The 25841-nt window shown below is 48.5% G+C and overlaps 1 protein-coding gene across 1 annotated transcript in view; it reads left to right on the plus strand.

The window, feature by feature from the left end:
• Window positions 1-1031: 1031 nt before the first annotated feature.
• LOC131898104 (WD repeat-containing protein on Y chromosome-like) overlaps window positions 1032-25841 on the plus strand; it is a 45095-nt gene continuing 20285 nt past the window's right edge. The window contains exons 1-10 of the mRNA XM_059249195.1: window positions 1032-1268; window positions 3746-3851; window positions 11112-11263; window positions 16832-16934; window positions 18534-18640; window positions 18723-18802; window positions 19488-19542; window positions 20678-20723; window positions 22041-22100; window positions 25459-25609. Of these exons, the coding sequence (XP_059105178.1) occupies window positions 1096-1268; window positions 3746-3851; window positions 11112-11263; window positions 16832-16934; window positions 18534-18640; window positions 18723-18802; window positions 19488-19542; window positions 20678-20723; window positions 22041-22100; window positions 25459-25609 (1033 nt within the window). The 5' untranslated portion in view covers window positions 1032-1095. The remainder of the gene's footprint in view (window positions 1269-3745; window positions 3852-11111; window positions 11264-16831; window positions 16935-18533; window positions 18641-18722; window positions 18803-19487; window positions 19543-20677; window positions 20724-22040; window positions 22101-25458; window positions 25610-25841) is intronic.

The following is a 25841-nucleotide window of genomic DNA, read 5'->3' on the forward strand; positions in this document are numbered from 1 at the left end:
ACACCTCCTAGTAGTGCCACTCCTTTTAGGGGGGCATTTTACTTCAAACCACCACATTCTACTCCCTGGCCCTCAAAGACTTGTAACCATATCATAAAGCAAAAATGCATTCAGTCCAGTGTCAAAAGTCCCCATAGTCTGTCACAATCTCAAACTTATTTAAAAGTCTAAAGTTCAAAGTCTCTTCTAAGATTCATACAATCTCTTAACTGTAATCCCCTGTAAAATCAAAATCAAAAAGCTGATCGCATACTTCCAACATATAATGGCACAGGATATACATTACTGTTCCAAACTGTAGGGAAGGGAGCATAGTGAGGAAATACTGGGCCAAAGTTAAGACCGAAAACCAGGTGGGTGAACTTCAAATTCTGCATCTCCTCATCTGTTGTCAAAATGCTCTTCAGATCTCCAGCTCCTTTCAGCTTTGTTGACTGCAACACACTTGCTTCTCTTGGGCTGGTTCCACTCCCTGTTAGCAGCTCTCCTGGGCAGGTAGCCCATGGCTCTGGCATCTCCAACATCTCGGGGTCTCCAAGGCGATGTGCATGCTGGGAATCAAACCCTGATCCTCTGGAAGAGCAGCCAGTGCTCTTGGGTGCTGAGCCGTCTCTCCAGGACAGCTCGATGTTTTCTGGATGGCCAGTGCTCTGTGCTTTCTAGACAAGGTTTCTTACGTAAGATGGGCATGGATGGGCTTGCACCACTGAGCTGCTGAAACACTCAAACAAAAGCTTCGCTGGCGGGGCGGGGCCACAGGCGATGAAAGCCGAAAAGGCCAATAGCCTTCATGGTACCTCTGCCCTCCCAGGTGTTTCACGTCCCTTTTCAGAAAAGTGAGAAGAGTCTTTTCTTATGTCGCTTTTATTTTCTGGCTGTCTGGAATTTAACCCTGGGGAATGAAAGAAAATACCTACGTCATTACCGAGAACAAGTCTGGGACCTTAGTAAAAACAGTAGGCTGTCAGGGAATTGAGTGATCTCAGTAGAAGACTGTGTCTTGTTTTCCTGTGAATATTTTTAGGGTTCACGACGGGAGCAACAAATGTCAAGGAAACGCTGAAAGAAACAAGGAATGCTGGGAAGACTGGCAGGATGGGGAGAAGCCCAGCATCCCTTGCTCTGCCCCGAAGGCGAGCAGCATGTGATCGCACCGTGTTCCGCATCCATAAGGGAGTCAAGGCATTCTCCTTCTGCAGGAGAAAAAACCTGCTGGTGACAGGTGGGGTGGACCGAATCATCAGGGTCTGGAATCCTTACCTGCCAGGGTAAGTGGTCTTTCCCCTAACGAGAGGACCATCGAGGTAGTAAGTCAATGAAAATGTGACTGGGGTTCCCTAGGAGAATTGTCTGTCCAAAATTAATCTCTCCTGCACAAAGCCTGAAACATTTCTGTTCCCAGCCTCTAAAAGTTCACTATAAGGGCTGCTGGAGAGATGGCTCAGTGGTTAAGACCACTCACTGGCTACTTGTCCAGAGGACCCAGGTTCTATTCCCAGCACCTACATGATTGCTCAAAATCATCTATAGCTCCAGTCCCATGGGATCCGACTCCCTCTTCTGGCACGGTGCACAGATACAAACGCAGGCAAAACATTCATACACACACACACACACAAAAAAAAAAAAATTTAAAACTTTTTCATTGTAACTGATGTGAAATGTAAATCCCAGCAGGACATGGTGGGCATGCCTGTAATGCCAGCACTTAGGAAGGTTAAGGCCAGCCTGGGCTACATAGCGAGACCACATCTCAAGCAAAACAAAACAAATGTAAACACTTCACAATGCTACAAGGACCACGGAACTCAGTGTGACTCCCTCTTGTCTGGTGGCATCTTGCCTTCAAGGGACCATGATCAGCAGCAGAGGGACCTGAGATTATGTGCAGTGAGTGTATGCGTAGTGTGGCCTCACAGCAGGGGCCCCAGTGTTCTCCTGAGGGCATGGGGTTTAGCCCCATCAGAGTTAATGACTCTACCATGCCTGCATTTTAACAGAATTAACATAAGAGAACAAGTGTGATCGATGCAAGGAAGCCAGGATGGCTCTGTGAGGGATTGGGTTCTGGGGAACCCAACAAAAAGCCAGGGAAGGTTCGGGGCTATCACCCCTCAGTGGGATCTTGTCACATGCTTTGGGCCAGGCGTGCCCGTCACACAGTAGGCCGTTCTGAGCAAGCCTTCGGGGACACTTGAGGTTTTATTCACTTCACTCTTCTCATAGGTGTGTGCTCATGTGTATGCGTGTTGGCGTGTCTATGTGAGAGCGTGTGCATGTGTGTGTGGTTGCCTGATTGTGCTGATTGAGATTTTTGTCAACTTGACATCAACCGGAGTCACTTGGGGGAAAAGAAACTCAGTGGAGAAGATGCCTCCGTCAGCGTCAGCGATGGAGCGTCACCTGGGAGTTGTAAGCTGAAATAAAGCCTCTTCTCCCCGACCTTGCTTTTGATTGCCATGTTTATCACAGCACCAGAACGCAAAGGCAGGGATTTGCAGTCACCATCTACCCCAGTCACTGCGGCAGAGTCTCTCAGTTGAACCTGGAGTTCGTTGTTACCACTGGTCTAGCTAACCAGCTCGTTCGTTCAGGGGAATCTTCTGTCTCTGCCCTCTGAGTGCAGGAAGCACAAGCTGCCTGCCCCTCCCATCCCACATTTCTGGGGGTCTGAACTCCATGCCCGCTCCTTGCCCAGCAAGCGCTTCCTCCACCGGGCCATCTCTCCAGTTCCACCGTCTTGATTGCGTGTTGAGACCCACTGTGTAGTAATGTCTGGAATCCATCTGTCGTCTTGGGCCCTGGCATCAAGTCCACTGATCAGTGATGCTCCTGAAGCCCCATAGGCAGGCCTGTCATTCCCAGGGAAGTGCTGAAGACAGTGGGGAGGAGGGGCCCACTGGGTCTTTTGGTTCGGGTGAGCACAAATCACGTAGGTTATGCCCAGGTGACCCGTCTGGGTCACTCTCTTTGGCATCTGTGGGGACCCACAAGGTGACCCTGTGTCCATCCATGGCGCAGGTAATAGCCAGGACTGTGAGGGACAGTGGGTATTGAATCTGATTATGTCTTTATGACTTCCCGGCCGGGAGGTTCTCCTAACCACCTGCAACAGACTCAATTTTCCCATGTATAATGGTGACAAGATTCTCACTCTCTAGGGTGATAATGAAGATTAAAAAAAAAAAAAAACAACCAACAATAAAAAGACTCAGAGCAATGCAAGAGACATAATAAAAATGAGAGGCAGTTTTCTGCCTGTTCCTGTTATGGTTAAAAGCAGGCGTGTGCTCTCCCTCTTGGCCTCAGCCAGGCTTCTTTTCTCTCTCGACCCTCCCAGAGTACCATGTCCTGCAAGGGCACTCTAACATAGCTTTGTATTGCAAAGCCCGGATTTTAACTCTGTTCACTCAGGCCTAGAAAGAGTGCCCGTGTGTCCACGGCAGCCCCACCTCAGGCTCTTCCTTGCTTATTCCTTTTATACGACTATTGTTAACAGCTGGAGAAGCGGAGCCCCAGGCTTCCTCTCACCCCAAGTTCTGTTGCTGAAACTGCTTATTATTTTGCCTCAGTCCTTTTATTACACGAAATATATACTTGTGTAATATCAGAGGGAAGCAGAAGCCTCCTCCGGGCTGAATAGAGCTGCCAGATCCCGGCCAAGCTGAGTTTTACATTAAAAAAAAAAAAAAAATAGAAACAGCAGAGAGAACGGCTTTGTGTTCATTTGTTCTTTTCTTTCTAGAAAACCAACGGGTATGCTGAGAGGCCACATGGCTCCTGTGGTCTATGTACACGTGTCTTCTGAAGAAAACAAAGTGTTTTCCATGTCTGCAGACAACTCTGTCAAGGTCAGTCTCTCTCCTGTTTCCATGTGTGCACCTTTTAGGCAGATTTTATCCATTAGTTTGTTTGTGTATTTATTTATTTATTTTTGAAATATGGTCTCCCACTGCAGCCCAGAATGGCCTGGAACTCCCGCACAATCCTCCTGCCTCAGCCTCCCAAGTAATTTGCCCATCTCCATCTTTGGCGATGTGAGGGGCTCTGCCTTGAAAAAGGCTCATGCAGGGTTCAGATGTGTGTATTTGCTTTAGGAGGGGTGTGTATATGTGTATGCATGTGTGTGTCTACATAAGTGTCTGCCTGTCTCTGTGTATATGTGTATGATATGTGTATGTGTGTGTATATATGCATGTATATGTGTGTGTTTGTGTGTTTGTGGGTGTGTGTCTGAGTCTGTGTCTGTGCACAAGCAGTTGATTGCTATGGAACTCTCCATGCTGGTGCTTGAGGTGGTGTGTAGCCCTTCCAGCACGTAGGACCCTGCCTGCACATGGTCCAGATGGTCCTTGTCCCTATCATTTCCTCATATGTCTGGAAAATAGAGAAGTAGAGCTGAGAATTCTGCCCCTTGCCATCAGTGGCTGACTCTTTTTTTTTTTTTTTTTTTTTTTTTTGGTTTTTCGAGACAGGGTTTCTCTGTGTAGCTTTGCGCCTTTCCTGGAACTCACTTGGTAGCCCAGGCTGGCCTCGAACTCACAGAGATCCGCCTGGCTCTGCCTCCCGAGTGCTGGGATTAAAGGCGTGCGCCACCACCGCCTGGCAGTGGCTGGCTCTTATTTTGCAATACCCACTGGGCACATATCTTCCTGAACTGATACCCATGAGCCTCAGAACTTAAACATTTCCGATGTAGATGGAGGCAGTGGCGTCATGGTTTTGCTTTGTTTGCCTTCGTATACTGAGCAGCCTGTCTACGGTTGTCCCGTGACCTCTGTAGTGTGCTGGGTTTGTGACCTCTGTAGTGTGCTGGGTTTGTACCAGTCTGACTGGCTCCCTTCTTCTGTCCTCACTCTTGCTTCTTCAGAGGGTGTGGCCAGGCTTCCCAATCCATCTGCCTACTTTACTGCACTGTTAATGGCCACAGGGTGGGAATTTGGACTAAATTAGTAGGAGGTGGGAGATCCTGTCCAGAGAGAGAGAGAGAGAGAGAGAGAGAGAGAGAGAGAGAGAGAGAGAGAGAGAGAGCTTCATGACCTTGGGTTTATGTTTATGCATTAGTTTCTAAGAAATGCCATCAAAAGTTCAAGAAAAATCAGGCTTTATCAAAATTAGAAACATCTGTGCTTCCTAGGGCATCATTAATACGAGAAATAGATAACATAAGAGAAGGGATATTGCAAACCATATGTCTGATAAGGAACTTGCACCGAGAATATAAAGAACTTTTAGTGCTTAGTAATAAAAAAATCCTGATAGCCAGTTGAAATATGAGCAAAAGGTTTGAGTAGACACGTCTTCAAAAGTGGCCAATCACGGCATATCGTGCTCAACATTATAGTCATAGGGAAATGAAAACCAAAACCACAATAAGATACTACTTCACACCCACAAGGATGGCTAAAAAGTAAAACAACAACAACAAAAAATACCAGAGGCTGATGATATGCTGATAGGATGAGAAGAAATTGAGACCTCTACATATTGGTTTCAAAAAGTGCCATTTTTTTAAAAATCATCTTATCAGTTCTTGAGTGGTAAATAGTTAACATGTGACTCAGCTTGTACCCCCAGGGATATGCCCAAGAGAACCTAAAAGCATGCAGTCCTCAAAAAGGTACTTATCGATGCACAGAACAGCATGATTTATCATGGTTAAAGGGCAGATGCGACTCAAGTGCCCAGCGACTAGTAAGTGGTAAAAATAAAATAAAAGCCGTGTGTGTGAGCAAAAGAATGAATCCCCCGTCTACATTATAATGTGGGTGAACCTTCGAGGCCTGATGTTGGATAAAAGTCACAGAAAGCCACGTATTGTCTTGCTTCCTCCGTTTGTATGAAGCATCCAGAAGAAACCAGGGACTGAAGTGTGGACAGAGTACGGATGGGCTGATGATGGGCATGCAGGTCCTGAAGGGGCTGATGGGACGCCCGGGGTTTGGTCGTGGTCATGGCTATGTAGCTCTGTGGCCATGCTGAAGCCCCCTCCCCCCAAACAACTGAACATTAGAAATGTGAATTTTGTGATATGTGAGTTATATTTCAATAAAAAAGTAATTAAGGGAGTGAGGCCAGAGAAGACTCATGAGGGCCACTAAGATTTGGAATCTAAGCCGAAATCTGAGGCAGGGAACATGGCAAATGAGGAACGTTAAGACCCGGAGCGAGGCTTTGGATGTGTTGGGCAGGGCCAACCTGAGCTTAACGGGTGTGGCGGGGCTGGTGGTACAAAATCTGGCGTGATTAGCGTTGAGATAGAATCTTCAACTCCGGGCTGGGAAAGATGACAGAAAGAGCAAGAGTGAGCAGGGGAGGGGAAAAGTCCGCCAAAGACTGTGTGCCGCGCCTGTGATGTGCTACGACTTCTCCGTGTGGGTCCAACATGGCTCCCAGGCAGTGAGCGTGGTCCACCCTGCCGTGAGGTTGAAAGTGGTTCTATACAACCAGGTGTGCAGAGTGCAGCCAGCACTGTAGCTGGGGCCCAACCGCCAGCCATTCCATCCTCTGAGCAAACTTGAATAAAATGATGAGATTTATGAGCTCCACTGTTTGATTTATTTTGAAAATCGAATTCATCTAAAGGCTTCATCCAAAGTCACCGTGTGGAGGACTCCAAGTTTTTAATGAGCTTTCCCCCCCCCTTGAATCTTGCGGCTCTCGGATAATCATAATTTTGTATGTGGGGGCATGTCTTCCATCCTATTTTCTTCTCCCATCGCCTCTCCATTTTCTTCCAATCTCAACTCGTGATTACAAGATTAGCATCTTGCCCACGATGAGTCAGGCATATTGAATAGCTTCCCAATGTGTGTTTAAAATATATTGAAATCCCATCTTGGAAATATGGTGTGTAAGTTATTTCAGACGGCACTATTCCTATCGAATAACAGCTAATCAACTAGGAGACAAACCGCTCGATGCCTAGCATGCCTGAGCAGAGAGTCTTCAGTCTTTGAATTATTTTTCAGCCCAAATATTTTACTCCTCCAAATCATGGGGACATACAAACATTTCAGGAGGCTGCTGGCTTCTGGCATTCTCTAACAGGGAATACAGTGACAGATTTGGATTGCCTTTTTCACTTGGTAGTCTATAAATGTGACGCCACAAGCCACAAACAGGGCTGTCTTTTATCAACCGGCATTAGAATTTGGGGAAAGTTATTTTTTCTAAGGAAGGCAGCTTGGCGTGCTAGCTAGCACAACATGGGAACCTCTCTTAAGCACATGCCGGGTTTTCTCTAGGTTAAGACAATAGGTTTATTTCTGTCCATGTTAACCCAGCACCTCTGTGAGTGAGTGCTCCCATCCAAGGGCTGGTGTCTCTCCAGCCAGAGGCCCCACCCTCTTCATCCAAGGCCAAGAGGCAGGTAAAAAGGATGTTGCTGCCCCTTCTAACTCCGGCCACCTCTTCTTACAGTCCATGCCAAGTTCACGGCCATGATGGGTGAATGGGAAGTGGCACATGCCTTAATTGGTGGCCCTCTTCCCAGCAACAATTCTGCAAATGGATGAGAAGATGTGGATTCAGGAGAGGGTGACAGAAAGCTTTGGAGACACACAATCCCGAGTTTAAACTCAGAAACCACACAAGCCAGATGACTTGGGTGAATCACTCATTCCTTCTAAATCGACTTAGTTCTGTAGTGTTTTACTCCTTCCCAATATGGGAGAAAGACCCACCTTGCAGAGTAAGTGACCTTGTTAGAGGCAGTGGATATACTGGGCTCACTGCATGGTGTGTTACTAACCATATGTTACACACCATATTTCCAAGAGACATGGGTAAAATTCAGTAGGGTGAGTGCCACAGAAGCCTTGTTGGCCACAGAAAGGAAGTCACTGGGTGAACTGGTGAACAGCTGGCTTCAAAAATGGGCCTCTGCCCAAGCCTCTCACTTCTGCTTCTCAGTAGATGTTGACCTCCGCCTGAGCTCCTGCTGTAGAAAGCTGTTCTCTTTCATGTCGCCTGTGTGTGTGACAGGGAATGTGATGCCAATTTGATGACTCAGTCTGAACGTCTATGTAACAAGTGTCTCCCCTCCTTTCCTTCATGGGTCTCAGGCACCAACTCATCCTACCTGAGATGACTTCCCAGATTCCAGAATTTCCTGTGTTCCTCTCGGGAACCTTATGTATTATTAGTCCACTTCCTGGTGCTGTAACAAAATACCTGAGACGAATCAATTTACAAAGGAGCCCAGGTTCATTTGGTTTACGGTTCTAAGGCTAGGAAATCCAGGAGCATGACACTGGCATCTAATTGGGGTCTTCTTGCTGGGTCAGTATAGTGAGAGGCATCGCATGGTCAGGCAGGGCAAATGTGCTAGCTTAGGTCTCCCTTCTTGGCTTTTCAAAACATTTTAGGTGCCCAGCAGGGAGCCCATGGTCTCACACATTCCAGGCAGGCACCACCAAGCTACCCCTACCTCTCTCTTTCTCTCCTTATGGAGCCACTAACTCCATCATGGGAGCCCTATCCTCATGACCTCACCAAACCCCAATTGCCTACCTTTAGATATCATTAACATATAAACTTAGGGGCTGAGCTTGCAATAGAGACTTTCAGAAGCATGTTCAAATCATGGCACCTCATCACAGGAAGTGAGAAGAAATCAGGGAGTAAAGTCTTCCCACAGCAGGGGAGCTGATAATGACTGTGTGGGTCAACCTTCCACCCAGCCAAATGAGTGTGCTGCAAGGGATCCACAGCAGAGAGAGGGGAGGGGCTGTCTCTCAAGCAAGCCACTCTTGGGGCTGCCCTTTCCACAGGGAGTCAATACTGGGGCCCCACGCTGGCTTCACAGGAGGCACAGCAGCACAGGAATCCAGGGACAGGATGGATCCAGGGATGGCCAGTTTGCTCACAGTTCAGCTGAGAACAAATGGAAAGTAAGCAGAGTGTAAATTCGAAGGATTGGAGTGCAGCTTAAGAGACAAGGACTTCAGACGGCCGGTGTCTGGCAGCTGAGCCAAGGAGAAGACATTGCTCTGCCCAGGCTCTTGAGCTCACTCTTGCTAGAGTTTGCTGTCTTGGCTACTTCTTAGCCTGTAAATTCTGAACTTCTCTTGGAGTCAACAGATAACCTCTGCCTCCCAAAGTGTGTAAGAGAGCACTAGTTCGGGGCTGGAGAGATGGCACAGTGGTTAAAAACATGTGGTCTTCACACAGAGGACCTGAGTTCAATTCCCAGCACCCACATCAGGCAGCTTGGATGCCTCTAACCTCAGTTACATGCACATATACAGACTTAACACTTGTCCGTGTAAATAATCAATAAAGAGAGATCAAGAGCACTAGTTTGAGAGGTTGTACAATAGTTTGGTTCAATGACCTGAGTATTAGAGGTTTAGTCGCCAGCACAGAACTATTGGGAGGTAGTGGAACCTCTAAGGGGCCTAGTGGGAGCTCTTCAGGTTGTTGAGAGCATGGTCTGGAAGGGGATGGGGAGATCCTGTCCCCTACTTGTTCTCTTGCTACCTAGCCATAGGGTGAGCAGTTCTGTGTGCCATCCCCCCTCTCCCATGCCCCTGCCAATGAGGCGCTGCTTTGCCACAGGCCTAAAAACAGCAAGGCCACCAAGACTGGATTGTATCCTCTGGAGCTGTGAGTCAAAAGAGACCTTCCTCTCTCTAAATTTAGTTTTCATAAATTTAGGCATTCATAATGGTGATAGAAAGCTGACTCACATGGGTAGCCATAACAATGTACCAGAGACAGAGTGGGATAAATAACAGAAATGTACTGGCTTATAGTTCAGAGGCTAAGAGCCCAAGACCAAGGTGTCGGGTGGGTTGGGTCCTTTGGAGGGCTGTGAAGGTGGGCTGGACCCAGGCCCCTGCCTACCTCCTGGTAGTCTTCTGGCAATCGTGGTACTCTTTGGCTGCAGATACACTGCCCTGATCTCTGCCATCATCTTCATGTACTGTCTTCCCGCTGTGCATCTCTCTCTAACTCTCCTCTTCCTGCAAACTCACCCATCATATCGGAGTCTAGCCTGCTCCAGGATGGCCTCATCTTCACTCACTACTTCTATCTCAACATCCCCATTTCCAAATGGATCCCCGTCCTGAGGTACTGGGGTTATTCGCCATTTGAAGGGAGGGTAGCAATTCACCCATGACACAAAGTGAAAGGGACCAGGACTCAAAGCAGTTGACACACAGAGGGTGCGTGTCAGCTCTCGGGCCAGCCAGTGCCCGTGACTGTCATGGTCTCCCCAGTCTGGGGCTTGGCCCCTGCTGCTCCTCTTAGCTACTGCAGCCCTCACCAGCTCACAGTCTGCTCATAGAACGCCAGAGCCACGGCATGACTTACAAGCCTAACAATGATTGACAGCGGGGTTACTCTAATCGTGTTGTACCGTTACTGTATTTTACCCACTTCTCTAAGCACTCTGTTCTTTAATCAGTTTTCTAATTTCTCTAAGCAACACTATAAAGTAGGCAGGATTGTCTCTCTATTTTGCGATGAGGAAAAGAGCTGGGAGGAAATTGCGTGAGGCTGCCCAGGTGTTAGGCGGAACCACAGGGAGATGGACACTGGGTTGTTTATCCTCAAACAACAGCCACACAGGAGTCTGTTCCCCATGTCCTCCAAATATCTGCCCGATGACTTGGTTGGTAATGTATTCTTGTATTAAGGACTGGGAACAGGGGGCTGGAGAGATGGCTCAGTGGTTAAGAGCACTGGCTGCTTTTCCAGCGGACCTAGGTTCAGTTCCCAGCACCTACATAGCAGCTCACAGTCTGTAACTCCAAGTCCAGGGTGCCTGACATCTTCGTGCAGGCCAAACGCCAATGCACACTAAAAAAAAAAAAAAGAACTGGGAACAGGTTTGATTATTAAGGTATCACAAATCAGATCCATGCCATCAGCTTCCCATGAGAGCTGTGTCCAGGGAGAAGGGGGCGACTGGTCATTTCCAGACCCCACAACAGGCAACAGCTGTGGAAGAACAACAAACGGACAAAACGTATAACTAGCTGAGTGTGTGGCCCACACAGGCTTTAGAGTCGGAGACCAGCCTGGGTTACATAGGGAATCTATCTAAAGGGAAAAGAAGAAGAAAAAACAAAACCTATTACTTCCCCCCATTTCCTCCACAGATCTGGGACCTGGAGACCCATGGCTGCTGCTTTACAGCCTCTTCCAAAGCCAGTGGCATCAAGGGCGAACTGGCAGCCTGCCTCTACCTCTCTGGACCTAGAGCCCTGTGTGTGGCCACAGATGCCCTGGCTCTTCTTCACCTGAAAGTAGGGTATGGGGCCATCTGTCTGAGTTTTGTGTGCAGAATGTTCTAGAGGGTGCTAGAGAATTCCAATGGCATGGTCAGTATTCTACCCAGTGCTCTACCATTCATGTCCCACGCTCTGAAACTGCAGTCCTGGGCCTTCTGCTTATATTTGATGAGGACCTTTTAACATTCCCTCTAGCAACATTGGAGTAACCTGCACTATCCAGTATTGACTTCACCTTGGGCCTGTCCCATCCACCGGCCGTAAGCCTGTGGTCCATAAAGATTCATTATATGGGAGCAGAAGTCAGATCCAAAGGCAGAAGCTGAGCAGAGATCTGGGGGTCTGGCATTCCCACAGGGCCATCACTTCTGCCCTGCCCCATGTCTTAGAACCCCTATCCATAAAACAAGCTAGCCATACACGGAGCACATGCCCAGTGACAAGACAGAGCTGGAATGGGGCCCTCCGAGGATTCTCTTCCCCAGTGCCTGGGCCTGTAATGCCTTGAGAGTGCAGTCTCCTGGATCCCACATGTGTTCTAGATTCCTTGAGACCCCCACACCCTACTCCAACCCCCAGCTACGGCACCATTGCCTTCTTGACAAAGAATCTGTGGCCCCTTGCCTTCTCTTCCACCTCTGCCCTGCCTGGGCTGTCCCTGTCTGGTCTTACACACTCGGAGAGGACCCTGCACACTGACATCAGTTGGCTCCAGGTCCTTGCCTGTCTCTGCCCTACCCGAACTAAGCCTTTCTGCTCTTACAGTAGCATCCGGTGTACAGGGGTCATCTAGTCCAAACCTTTGTAGATGAATAATTAGGGAGCCAGGAGCTGGGAAGGGATTGCCAGGGTGCATGGGAGCCAGGAGCAAAAAAGAGACATCCTGCCTCTGGGAGACGGCAGTCTTCTGGCTTCTCTTGGCACCCACCCCCTGCTGAAATGAATCGAAGGGGAGAGGGAGCTGTACATTAAAAAATAAAACAAGAAAAAAGCACAGGAAACACTTACAGACATAGAGACACACAAATTGACTCACACAGAAATCCCTAGAAACAAAAAAAAAAAAAAATGGAAACTATAAAATATAAGCAAAAGGCCTGTAGGGTAAGAAGAAAGAAAGAAAAGAAAAATGTCTAGACAAAGCATTATGAGACAAAGAACCTCCAAAGACGCCATTGAGTGTGTTTTGTGTTGGCCATCTTCTGCTGGCCGTGGGTGGGGCCCGCCCGGCCTTAAGAGTGGTTCATATACCAAGTGAAACTCCCTTAGAGAAAACTAAGTTTTCATTTGGTTGTCAGTAGGAGAGAGCTTCTGGGTTAGGGACGTGGGCTTGCGTCCACCTCCGCCCTCAGCACTGGGATCCCGTCAGGCCCAGACCCATGCAGGTCCTGTGCACGCTGCCAGTCTCTGTGAATTCACGTGTGCATCAGTCCTGATGTGCTTAGAATGCCGTGTTTCCTGGGTGTTCTCCATCCTCTCTGGCTCTTTCTGCCTCCTCTTCCACGGGGTTCCTTGAGCTGTGAGGGGAAGGATTTGATGGAGACATCCCATTTAGGGGTGCTCTGAGGCCTCTCACTCTCTGCGCACGGTCCAACTGTGGCCCCTGCATTGATTCCCATCTGCTGCAGGAACAAGCTTCTGATCTACGAACATTGCGGGATTATTTAGGAGACATTCTGTTGCTATGTTCCTTTAGCAGGACAGTGGTAGTTTCCCCCCAGGTCCCTAGTCTCAGTTTCTTGGCCACCGAGCCAAGTATCGGAGATGGGTTCCATCTCACGGAATGTTTTGTGTCTTTAGGGGATTTCTGTGTGTCTCTATGTCTGCGTGTGTTTCTTGTGCTTTGTCTTTGGCTCTCTGTTTTTCTGTTTTTCTGTTTGTTTGCTTGCTTGCTTGCTTTGTCCTACCCAAGTTTGTTTTGAATTTTGTCCCATTCAAATTTGTTTGCCTACTCTTTTAGATGCCTGTTTGTTTTCTAATGAGAGAGCTGGAAAGGATGTGGATTTGGGTGGGTGGGGAGGTAGGGAGGAGCTGGGAGGAGGTGGGAGGAGGTGGGAAGAGGTGGAGAGGAGATGAGGAGGAGGTGGGAGATCCTGGGGAAGAGCTGGGGGGAGCTGAGGCAGGGGAACCAAAATATTTTGTATAAAAAAAAATCAAACAAACAAAAAGGACAGGGGCCTGGAGAGATGGTTCAAGAGTTAGGAGCACTGGCTGTTCTTGCGGAGGACCGGGGTTAAGTTTCCAGCACCCACATGGCGACTCACAACCATCTGTAACTCCAGTTCCAGGGGATCCTCTTCTGACTTCTGCAGACGTGAGGCACCTGTGTGGTATACATGCATGCATGCAGCCAAAACACTCATACACACAATTAATTAATAGTTAATTGATTTAAAACAAAGCCTCAGGCAAAAGGACATGTACTTCCTGATACCCGTTCCCACAGCCCGCAAAGAAGCATTCTCCATGCCCTAAGAGGCCCAGAGGCTATGGAACAGGCCATGCCCTTCTGTGGGAAAGGAGTTGCCCCCTGCCCTGCCAGCATGAGTGGTGGGGTGCCACCATGAGTAGTGGGGTGCTTGGCATATGCTTTGAGAGCTGCAAGGATCTCGGTAACCCAAAAGCATGGACCTCATGACAGCCAGACAAGTGTGGCCCGCTCTTCTTCTATTTGTTATTTTTTATGTGGATACTGGGAATCAAACCCAGGTCCTCTGGAAGGACAGCCAGTGCTTTGAACTTCCGAGCCATCTCTCCAGCCCGACATGGCCCACTTAATCCCCTGTTACTCCTCCTGGCTTCACAACGTACATCCCTCCTCCCCACCACAGCTCTGTTCTGTTTTGACCAGCGTTCAGCAGTTCTGAGAATCCAAAGCACCAGACAAGGATGCAGAAAATCCGTACAGTGACTGCCATAGCCTGTGTGTTTCAGAAACTGTCTCACAATGGTGACTGGCTTCCTGTGCCCCAAATTGAGATCTTTACCCTCCCCATGCTTTCTCTTGATTTGTGAACATAGGCATGGCAGTTGGGGGAGTCGGGAGTTGGGGTTCTTAATCCATTTGCTGTACTCAAAGATCAAACTGCATGTTAAGAGTTAATTTCAAAGGCTGGGCGGTGGTGGCGCACGCCTTTAATCCCAGCACTGGGAGGCAGAGCCAGGAGGATTTCTGTGAGTTCGAGGTCAGCCTGGTCTATAATGTGAGATCCAGGACAGGCACCAAAACTACACAGAGAAACCCTGTCTCAAACAAAACTAAACAAACAAACAAACAAAAACAACAACAAAAGAGTAAATTTCAAGGGGCTGGAGATGGCCCAGTGGCCGAGAGGATGCGCTGCTCTTGCAAAGGACGCAAGCTCAGTTTCTAGTACACACACTGGGTGGTTCACAACTGCTTGTCACTCTAGTCCTAAAGGACTTGTCACCTCTGGCCCCTACAGGCATCTGTACTCATGTGCATAAGCCCACACACAGATACACATGTACACATAATTACAAATAGTTTTTAAGTTAACTTCATGGAAAAGCAAGCACATTTCACGGCATCTCGTGTGGCCTTGGTCTTGGCCATCTGCTCCCTTTCTAACCTCGGTGAAGCCGTGCGGCCTGGGAGAATGGCTCAGAAAACTCAAATAGAGCCCCTGCTGAATGATTGGCACAGCCAAATCAGCCTGCTCAAAAGGGAAGCCTCTGCCAATCAAACTGCTGTTTGTCCTGCGTGGCAGAACCGTGGAGAACAAACAGCCCACTTGACTGATTTCTTTTGGAATGCAATGGTGGGGATTGTGCTTCGTGGCCAACACAATCTCAGTCTCTGGTGCTAACACTGAGCTGCCAGGTGGTGTCCCCTGTCCCAGCCCACCCCATCCCTTTTGTCACTCAGGAGCTGTGCAACCCAGAGTTACCTAATCCTCATTTGCATAAGTTCCCCGCGCCCCGGCCCCCCCCTGCCCCCGCACCTGGGAAAGGGGTCAGACCAGCCACCAGACCCAGAGTTTTCCTGCCTTTCCCTTTGTGCCTCCTTTCTGTAGACTTCCTGGCTCCTTCTGCCTGGGCCAGTCTCCCCCACCTCCCACCCCCTCACACACACACACCTCCTAAAGCCCCAGGACAGGCTGCTCTCTCTTGGAGAGGAGTCTGAGCATCACACCTGAGGCTTCAGATGAGTGGGAGGCTCTGCCTTTCTCCTGCAGCAACACTAGGGGATTCCCCATGGAAGAGCCATGAAGAGGGATGCGGCTGGCAGACTGCACATGGGATTAGCGTTCGGTGTTACAGCCACTGCATGCCAACATGTATATCCATTTCCTCATAACTATTCCTCACACTTCCATAAGAGATTGTGTTTTGCAGACGATGAAATCCAGCCACGGGGCTTGAGCTGCTGTGGAGTGCTGGCCTCCCTGAGGCAGCTGATGGAACCAGGCTCTGTTTGCTCTGCTGTGCCCTTCACGCCTGGGTACCCATGGAGTCACAGTGGCACTGGGCGTGCCGGACCTGCTTGGCCTCGTCCCTGTGACAGTTGAGAAGTGTCACAAGTGTCACTTTCCGGGCACAAGGATTCATAGTGTGCTAATTTGTTTTCTGTTTGGGAGAAAATCTAAATACTCAGAACTCTAGATGATTCTGAAAGTCATCAAATCCCACTCCTCCTGCATAGCCCCTTGTGGTAGCACACACCTATGATCCTGTTATGGCTCAATAGACAGAATCAGAGGGATCTTGAGTTTGAGGACAGCCTGAGCTACAGGAGAACCAGTCTCGATCAATCAATCAATCAATCAATCAATCAATCAATCAGTCGGAAGTGCATGCTCTCTGTTTTCTTCTTTAGCAGTCATTGTAACTCATCATGTGTCAATCACATGTGTTCTGAGTGTGCCTTATCATACGTGTGCTGTTCTAAGAAGATGCCCGTATCTCTTCCTATTTAGTCCCTGTGTCCTAGTTAGGGTCATTGTTGCTGTGATGAAATACCATGACCAAAGCAACTTGGGGAGCAAAGGGTTTATTTGTCTTATGCTTCCACATCGTTGTTCATCATTGAAGGAAGTCAGGACAGGAACTCACACAGGGCAGGAACGTGCAGGCAGGAGCTGATGCAGAGGCTATGGAGGGGTGCTGCTTACTGACTTGCTCCTCACAACTTGCTCAACCTGCTTTCTTATAGAACCCAGGACCACTTGCCTAGAGATGGCACCACCCACAATGGGCTGGGCCCTCCCCCATCAATCACTAATTAAGAAAATGCCCAACAGGCTTGCCTACAGCCAATTCTTATGGGGGCAACTTCTCAGTTGAGGCTCCCTCCTTTTTGATGACTCTAGCCTGTGTCTCCTTGACATAAAAAACCAGCCAGCACACCCTGTTACCATGCTTTAGAGCAGGTGTTACTACCCCTATATTGCAGGTTAGGCAGTGTTGAGCAGTTAGGCAGTTTCCCCAGGTTTCTAGATCCATCATTTGAGCCCCAAGCCTCTCCTGCTGGCCACTGTGTAATGAAGCAACAGATAAGTCCCCTCCAGGTATCCCTGGCCTGTCATCACCTCAGCTGTTCATTGTCTCTGTTTTTCATGAACAAGATCTGACCCAGAACCCCACCTAGTACGTTCCCACCAAGAGCCTGTGGTCTGCTGCAGGTACAACCCAGCCTTCAGGCATGTGGTCAGCTGCTGCGAAGCATCCGTAAGTACCCATTCCTGATATCTTAGCAACGACATGTTTGTGAGGTAGCCTCCATCTTCCCATGAAAGCTGAGCTGTGTGTTCTGCTGACATCCTGTTCCTGGAAGTCAACAGGGGGATGAACATTCAGTTCTGCTCTGTTAATGATCCGGCATTGTTTGGACAGTCTTTGCTTAGAATCAAGTGGAAGAACCTGCTGTCTCCCCAGTGGCTCCCAGCGTGAGTTACTAGGAAGGAACATCCATCCTGGGAGTACTATATCCTTGTGATTATCTTGTATGTTGTAAAGCAAATACTTCTCAAGAATTGGTTGAAACTCTAATCCACTGTCTGCTCAGAGGACTTGGAGAGCTGGCTCTAAGCCTACCTCAAATGAACACCCCCCCCCCCCTGTGGTGGGGACTGACTTCAGCCATCAAGAGAGAGGACATTGGACTCCCGGGAGGAGGGCTCTCATTCAAAGCCTGCTCAAGGGACGGGCCTGAGAGAGACTAATTGCAGGAACAATTGTGCTGAAGGTCTTAAGACCGGAAGTTTAGAAGGTACAGGAAATGAATCCCACTGTCACAGTTTCTTTTCCAGCGGCTTAAATAAAATACCCTGACAAATGCAACTTCAGGGACAGGGGGTTTGTTTTAAGTTAACATTTCAAGTTACAGCCCAGTGCTGCCAGGAAGTCATTGCAGCAGAAGCTGCAGACAGCTGGTCACACTGCATCCACAGTCCGGAAGTGTGAACTCAGATCACACTGCATCCACAATCCAGAAGTGTGAGCTTAGGTCACACTGCATTCACAGTCCAGAAGTATGAGCCTAGGTCACATCACATCCACAGTCCAGAAGTGTGAGCCTGGGTCACATCACATCCAAAGTCCAGAAGTGTGAGCCTAGGTCACATTATATCCACAGTCCAGAAGTGTGAGCCTAGGTTACATCACATCCACAGTTCAGAAGCATGAGTCTAGCTCTTCACTCAGTTCAGGACCAATGCAAAAAACTGTGCCTCTCACATTCAGGACAGGCATTCCTACCTCAGTTAACCCAAGCTTAAGGGCCAGCCTAATCTAGACAGTCCCTCACTGAGACTCCCTTCCCTGGTGAGTCCAGATTGTGTCAAGTTGACAATTAACTCTATAACAACCACCAACACCTTGACTCTGGACATTGACCCTCCAGACTGCGAAACCAAGCATTGCCGTTGTTGAAGTGATATAGTCATGGCAGTTTACTATGGTTGTGCTAGCAAATGAATACACTCAAGTAAGCCAACTTGTGTGGACGTACAGACACGTTCTAGGTAAACATTTATTTATTTTTATTTGTTTTGTTTGGGTGTTTTGCCTGCATGTGTATCTGTGTACTATGTGTGTACTGTCTGCAGAGGCCAGAAGAGGGCGCTGGATCCCCTGGAACTGGAGTTAGAGATGGTCGTGAGCTGCCATGTGGGTGCTGGGAGCTGAATCCCTCATCCTCTGAGCCATCTCTCCAGCTCCTCTAAACTGTCCTCTTTAATATTTATGTCCCCAGACCTCTAAATGCAAATTTCCTTTGATTTGATAGCCATTGTCTCTAAGCCATCTTTCTTTCAACGTTTTATACAGGTAGTGAAAGTGTGGGACTTTGAGACAGGAAGACAGGTATCTGAATTTATTGGGACTCATGGCAATGCCGGTGTCACCTGCCTGACCTTTGACTCCAGCGGAAGAAGGTACACCCTTCCTCTAGCGTCATGAACCTTTCAGCAGGGTGACCTGGGTCGTGTCACCCTAGCGGGACAATCTGTTTCCTAGGCTCGTGACTGGGGGCAGAGACGGCTGTCTGAAGATGTGGAGCTACAACAGCGGACACTGTCTCCACACGCTTCGGCACGGCAAGTGAGGCTGGGCTACTCCAGCAATGCTCCCCGTAACGCACTGACTCACGACCGGGCGGGCACTGACCCAGTGAGACAGAGCCTGCGACGTGGGGGACATCTCCACATCCCCTTCTCTCTATTCCACGTCCTTTAATGTTTCTGAGCTTGCATTTCATGGGGACACAATCACAGAAATCAAACGCCAGTCTCATATATATGTCCTAAACCAGCCCAAGGCTACTCATTCATTCACATGTGATCCTTGGTTTAAAAAAAAAAATCTCTGATTCTGGCCTGTAAAATGCTAACAGAGCAAATAAGATGCTTCAAGTATTAAAGAGGAATAAATAAAGTCAAGGTGAAAGAGACACGAAGCTAAATTCACAAGCCTCATTCCTGAATCTGCTTTGACCTCCACATGACCATCTGCCTATTCACTCACCTAGTGTCAGGTGCAATTGGGTCGGATCAGGAGAACCTCTTCTGTAGGCGATCAGGGGCCGAATCAGACAGGGAAGGTGGCCACAAGTGAATGGCGCTCTAATGACCAGGAGACACTTGACCCTGTGCTGAAAACCAGAAAGTAGATGACAAAGAGTTTGTTCTGATCATCGGGCAGATGAGGATAGTGTACGAAAGCTGAATCAAGCAAGAGTTAATCCAGAAAAATGTTTGACATAAGATAATAATGTATTTCTAGATGAAAACCGAAGTGAGGTCTGTGATTGTACCTACATGGAGGTGAATCAAAACAGGTGAGTTTCATATATAACATTGAGTTATATTTAATTGGAAAATTTTTTTCCCTATCCTAGTTGGGAAAAAAAAACTAGTTGTATTAGTTAGCTTTTCATCGCTGTGAAAAAAATACCTGTGATAAGAGGAGGAGGATTTTGTCCCATAGTTTCTGGAGTCTCAGTCCATCATCAGCTGAGGTCTGTGGCAAGGTGGAAACATCATGGTAGACAGGCAACGAGAGAGGAGAGATGCTCCCATCAGGACAACTCAGAAGAAAAAGGAGACAGACACAAGGCAAACCCCACTGGCCCATTCCTCCAACGAAGACCCACCTCTTTTTTCTCTTAAAGACTTATTTATTATGCAGAAGTATGCATGGCCTGTGTGCAGGTGTCCATGGAAGTCAGAGGGCATAAGACAGATGCCCTGGAACTGGAGCTGTAGACAGTTGGGACCCACCTGATAGGGGTGCTGGGAACCAAAACTGGGTCCTCTGCAAGGACGATCAGTGCTCTTCACTGTGTGATGGCTACTGTGTGAGCCCAGAGGCTCAGCAGTTAAGAGCAGACTGTTCTTGCAGAGGACCCAGTTCTGGGCTCCATGGGTACCAGAGATACATGTGGTGTATCTATATCTATACATACATAGATGCAGGCATAACACCCCATAGTCCTAAGATAAGTAATAATAGAAGTAATGAAATTTTTTAAAATTCAAAGTAACAAATCAGAGAGTGGAACAAATAACTTCAACCACCATAAATCAAAGAATAAAAACACAGTAATTCCTTCCTGAACACTAAGACAGTGAAACAATCCTTGGGCCATTTCTGTGACTAGCCTTGCTTGGGGTCAGGGGTCATGTCAGACATGCTCTAAAGATCAAGTCATTCCCAGAAACTCGGCGGCTCACAGGGAGTCTGTAGACCTCAGAAATGACAGGATGGCCTGCTTCTGGGTCCTGATGCTTAGCAACCGACCCTGATTTACCAAATTACATTTCCCATTGTTCTCCATAAGCATTGGGAAAAGCTCCTGTCTTTTCATTGATCGTGTGGATAGGGCAGAGTTAAACCACAAAGTTAATTCTATATATAAAAGTAAACAAAAGGAAGTTGAAGTGTAAAAATGTAACATTTTGCTCTTGTCTTAGGTGTGTCATAGCTGTTGGATGGGACAGAAGAATAAATGTATATTTTGTAAGTAAAATGCAACAAATGAAGACATTTCAAAAGCCCTCCTCTCGGGTTGACCCTCCTCCCTCCCTCTCCTTTTCAGTATTTTTATTATTTTTAATTATGTGTGGGTGTGTCCGTATGTGGGTATATGCATGTGAGTGCAGGTGTCCACAGAGGCCAGAGGCATTGGCTCCCGAGAGCTGGAGTTAGAAACAGTTGCCTGGCTTGGGTGCTGAGAACCGACCTCAGGCCCCCTGGAAGAGCAGCCAGTGAGTGCTCTTAACACTCATAACCTCTGAGCCATCTCTCCAGCACCCTGCCTCTCCTTTAAGAGTCGTTTTGAGCACGTTTCTGTGACACACACAGGATTCCCTCTTTATTTCTCCTTATCCTTTCCTCCCTTCATTTCTTTTGAAAGATCCCCTCCCCCACCCCCAGTATTTTCCCGGTGTTCTCCCTGAGGGGATGTTCTAGCTAGAAAGCTGTCTGGGGTACCTGCATTGGTCTTGAGTTCCACTCAATGACTCACACTTTCTCCTGCTTCCCCACCCACATCTCCTCCTCGGCTCCTCCTCCCCAGCCCGAGGGGTTTCCCAGCCTGCTTGCAAAGACAGGGGTCTTAGGGGAAGGCTGGTTTTTACTTCTTCCTTCCTCTGGGCCTGTTTTTAATGCATCCTAGAGCCTCTCCAACCAAGAAGAGGAAATGAAAGTTCCCCCATAGGCATCTCTATAGGCATCTCTACAGACACAAAATCCCTCTTTATGGAGAGGCTTAAGAGACCGAAGTTTAAAGTACTGCCCAAAACTAAGTTTTAAATCTACCTGTGACATTTTATTAACCTGCTTGCTATGCTAGGCGGTCCTGGACTTCCGAATGCATTTAAACTCTGTCCGGTCTCCTTATTCATTTGAAAGTTCACTATATTTCACAGCCTAAGCCTTGCATCCTGAGAGTGATTTGAGAAATGAATACCTGGGAAGTTTCAGCACTGAATTTGTCCTTTGGTATTACAGCTTTCGAGGCTGATGGCTTTGGGTTTAGCCCATGAAACGGCTCTGGGTCTTATTATGAACGCAAAGCTATGCAGTGGATCCAAGAAGAGCTCGTCAGTTGACATATGATTTGCTGAAATGCAATCACCCAGACGTCAGGAGTGGATTGCTTTTTCTTCCCACTGGCACTTGGGGAATTTGCTTTGACATTTCAAAAATTTGCATCCGTGGCGGGGTGAGGGGTAGGGTTATGAAATGTGCCAACACCTTCTCTCTGAAGTTGTGAGTGTGTTGGCAGCTCATTGTATGGCTCACACAATGTGTCCTGTTTGGCTTTGGATACAGGACATACCTGGTGATTTTCATCATTTCTGGAAGCCTCAACCCCACTGGCAGGATGACCTGGTGAGCCCCAGTCCACTACCTGGTCCTCAGGGCACACAGTAGCACACTGTGAAGATCTCCTTCACTCAAGGGGCTAGCCTGCATTTTCTGAGCCTGCCACACATGCTCAGTTTCCCAGAAGCCTCTGCTATGTACGGCAAGATTTCTGCCCATGTAGGACAAGGTGCACTAAGGTGCATGGCCTCCGCTCTGGGAAAGGTGATGGTCCCAGTTTTCAAGTTGTGGGGTAAGGCCAGAGGACAAGGTTCCAAGCTGCTCCCCAAGAGGCTGGGAGTCCCCATGTGCGGGAAGCTCAGGTGGGGAGGTGTGGGCGTTCGTTTCCTGCTGCTTCTTGGTAAGCCAAACTGTACTCATGGTGTCATGGCATTCCTGACTCTCTGTGGCTAATTAGAGGCCCAGAGCTGGGAACAGCTTGCAATGTTTGCTAGGGATCAGAATGTTCCCAGCTCTCTCCAGCTTCCCAGGGACGAATGACTTCCTTCAAAACTGTCTGGGTGCCAAAGCAATAAGACAGACATACAGAAAACAAGGCCACCCTGCCCAACTGTCTGCCACTACCCCACTTACCTTCTGTGCCCTACAAATATTCCAGAGGGCAAATATCGCTAGAATACAGACTCCATTGTCTCAGTTAGGGTTGCTACTGCTATGATGAAATGCTATGACCAAAGAAACTTGGAGGGGTGGGGAAAAGGGTTTATTTGTCTTATGGTTCCACACCCCCATTTATCACTGAACGAAGTCAGGACAGAAACTCACACAGGGCAGGAACCTGGAGGCAGGAGCTGATGCAGAGGCCATGGAGGGGTGCTGCTTACTGGTTTGCTCCCCATGGCTTGCTCAGCCTGCTTTCTTATAGAACCAGGACCACCAGCCCAGGGATGGCACCACCCACAATGGGTGGGGCTCTCCCCCATCAGTCACTAATTAAGAAAATGTCCCACAAGCTCGCGGACAGCCCGAACTTGTAGAGGCAATTCTTTTTTCAACTGAAGCTTCCTCCTCTCATGGCTCCAGCTTGTGTCAAACTGACATAAAACTAACCAGCACATCCACATAACAAAGCCAGTCCTCATCTGTCCTCCGCTGCGGTCTGAAAGACCTTATCCAGTGCCCAGTTTATAATAACTGCCCGGTAACCATGTTTTCATTCACTCAGCATCCACTGAGTGCCTCTTGGGGACCCGTGTTGTTTGTGGGAGTCGCAATGGTGAACAAGATCTGTCACAGCCTTGTCTTCACAGAGCCTGCAGTTCAGTGAGCATCAAAGGAAGTCATAAAGTGACATGCAAGGGTCCCGGGGGAGCCATGGCCTTTGGATATTACACCTGGCTCAGTGAAGTGTGTATGCATTTAGCCCTCCATCATGCACACACATTTATCGAGCACTGGCCTACTCATGCACTTAGTAGGCAGAGAAAAGACAAATAGGATTCTTGAGTCGCTCCCAGACAGGTGAGCAACGGAGGAGCTAGGAGGCATGGGACCTAAGAAATGAAACCATGATAAGTAATAAATGATCATGATTCGAGAGCCCCTGGTTTTGCTGTAGCCGTATCTGGGAGGCTGGAATATTACGAGGGTTTTTTCAGAACGGAAAGATAATCTTCATGAGGACCAAGAGGAGACGCTTGAGCATGGCGTGGAAGCATATTAGCGTGTTGTCGGGAAGGACTGTGGGGCATGGGACTGGCTGGCTCATTAGAAGTGGGAGGGAAAATGTGCCAATGAGCTGCCCGAACAGAGTGTGCACGCTACAAAGATTAAAGAGCAGAAATCGGTTTCCCTGGGTCCGGCCCTGAAGTCGAGCGGGGCACCAGCATGGTCAGGTTCTGGTGAGGGCTCCCTTTCTGGCTTATAGATAGACAGCTGTCCGCATCTCTTCGCTATGCCCTCACCCAACAGAGAGAGCTGTGTGCCTCTTCCACTTCTTATGTGGACACTCATCCCAACATGGGGACCACATCCTCATGAGCTCATCTGATGCCAATAACCTCTCTAAATACGGTCACCTCGGTTAGGGTTTTGACACAAACACTCAGCCTAAGAATAGAAGAGAAAACCGTTCTACAGTTGGGGTAGGGCAGAGAAAAGCCCAGACCCAAGTGCTCAACACACGTTGTGGAATAGTGGGGTAGGGGTGGGAATCTGGCAGTAGAGGATCATGGGAGAGCCATCGGGCTTCTCTTTCCCAAGACTCTCACGTTATAATCCATGTTGAAGCAGACAGAGCCTCCTCGGCAATCAAGCCAAGTCCTCAAGGGACACCCTGTGGCAAGTTCGTGAGGACAAGGGTAGAAGGATATTTTAATACAGCTGAGTGACACCAACTGCCATCACACAGTAAGAGCTCACAGTGAGAAATGCGAACCGCTCGTGGCCAGGGGCCCTTGAGCTCTGCGGCACCGGTTTCCACACACCACTTTGGGGTTCTCACCTTCGGCAGAGGCACCTGTGCCAACCGCCTCCTTTCGAGAGAAGCACACAGCTTCAATTCCCTTTGACAGTCACACCTCAGCGGAGCGCAGGTGGGAGCCCTGGGGGCCCCTCTACTCTGGCGTGTGAGTTTCTGGCTGGTGGGAAAGCAGACCTCCTTAGCCTGCGGCTTGGTTCTCTTGGCCCACTGAGGATACCTTGTCAACCTGCTGGTAGAGGATGAAGTAAGGACACACTGCTTCCCTTAGAAAGTTGGGGCCCTAGAGGTGAGGGCCAAACAGGGAAACACAGTGACTGGCATACAGAGAGAGTGTGGTGCTATTGTGTTTCCCAAAATACTGTGCACCCTAATAAACTTACCTGGAGTCAGAGAACAGAACAGCCACTAGATAGACATAGAGGCCAGAAAATGGTGGCACTCACACCTTTAATCCTAACATTCCGAAGGCAGAGATCCATCCGGATCTCTGTGAGTTCACACTGGAAACAGCCAGGCATGGTGACACACGCCTTTAATCCCAGGAAGTAATGGCAGGAAGCAGAAAGGTATATAAGGCGTGAGGACCAGGAACTAGAGCTGGTTAAGCTTTTAGGCTTTTGAGCAGCAGTTCAGCTGAGATCCATTTGGATGAGAACTCAGAAGTTTCCAGTCTGAGGAAACAGGATCAGCTGAGGAACTGGCAAGGAGAGGTGGCTGTGGCCTGTTCTGCTTCTCTGACCTTCCAGCATTCACCCCAATACCTGGCTCCAGGTTTGTTTTTATTAATAAGACCTTTTAAGATTCATGCTACAAGAGAGTCTCTCACGATGAGGTAGAGGTCCCAGAGAACTCCTGTGCTTCTGATTTTAGGGATCAAATTACCCCTAAAGTTGCCATATGTGACTGGAGATCTGATTTCTCAGCTCTGTCTTTCTTTCTTAGAACCATGGGCACAAAGAGGACATCCTCTGCGTGGCTCAGTGCCCACCTTTTCTTCTGGCCACCTCCAGTTATGATGGAGAGATAATAGTTTGGAATGTCGTCTCGGGCCACATGTACTGCAAGCTGAACCCTCCCAGCCCCGTGGATGAAGGTAGGTAAGGGGCAGGCAGGCTCCGTAGCCTCTGCACACAGACCACTTCCCATCAGCTTGAACTTGGAAAACTGAAGGAGTCTCCATTCTGAGCCACTTCTTGCTTGGGAGGGATTGGTCTTGTGTCCTGTTTCCCTCCCAAGGCAGGGAGAAAGCTTAAGGGTTCAAAAGTCCAGCCCACATCTCTGGACGCCTGTCCATCAAAGTCCATCTCATAGTCTCTTGGAGGTCT

This window comes from Peromyscus eremicus, chromosome 23 (assembly GCF_949786415.1).
Source record: "Peromyscus eremicus chromosome 23, PerEre_H2_v1, whole genome shotgun sequence".
Classification (NCBI taxonomy): Eukaryota; Metazoa; Chordata; class Mammalia; order Rodentia; family Cricetidae; genus Peromyscus; species Peromyscus eremicus.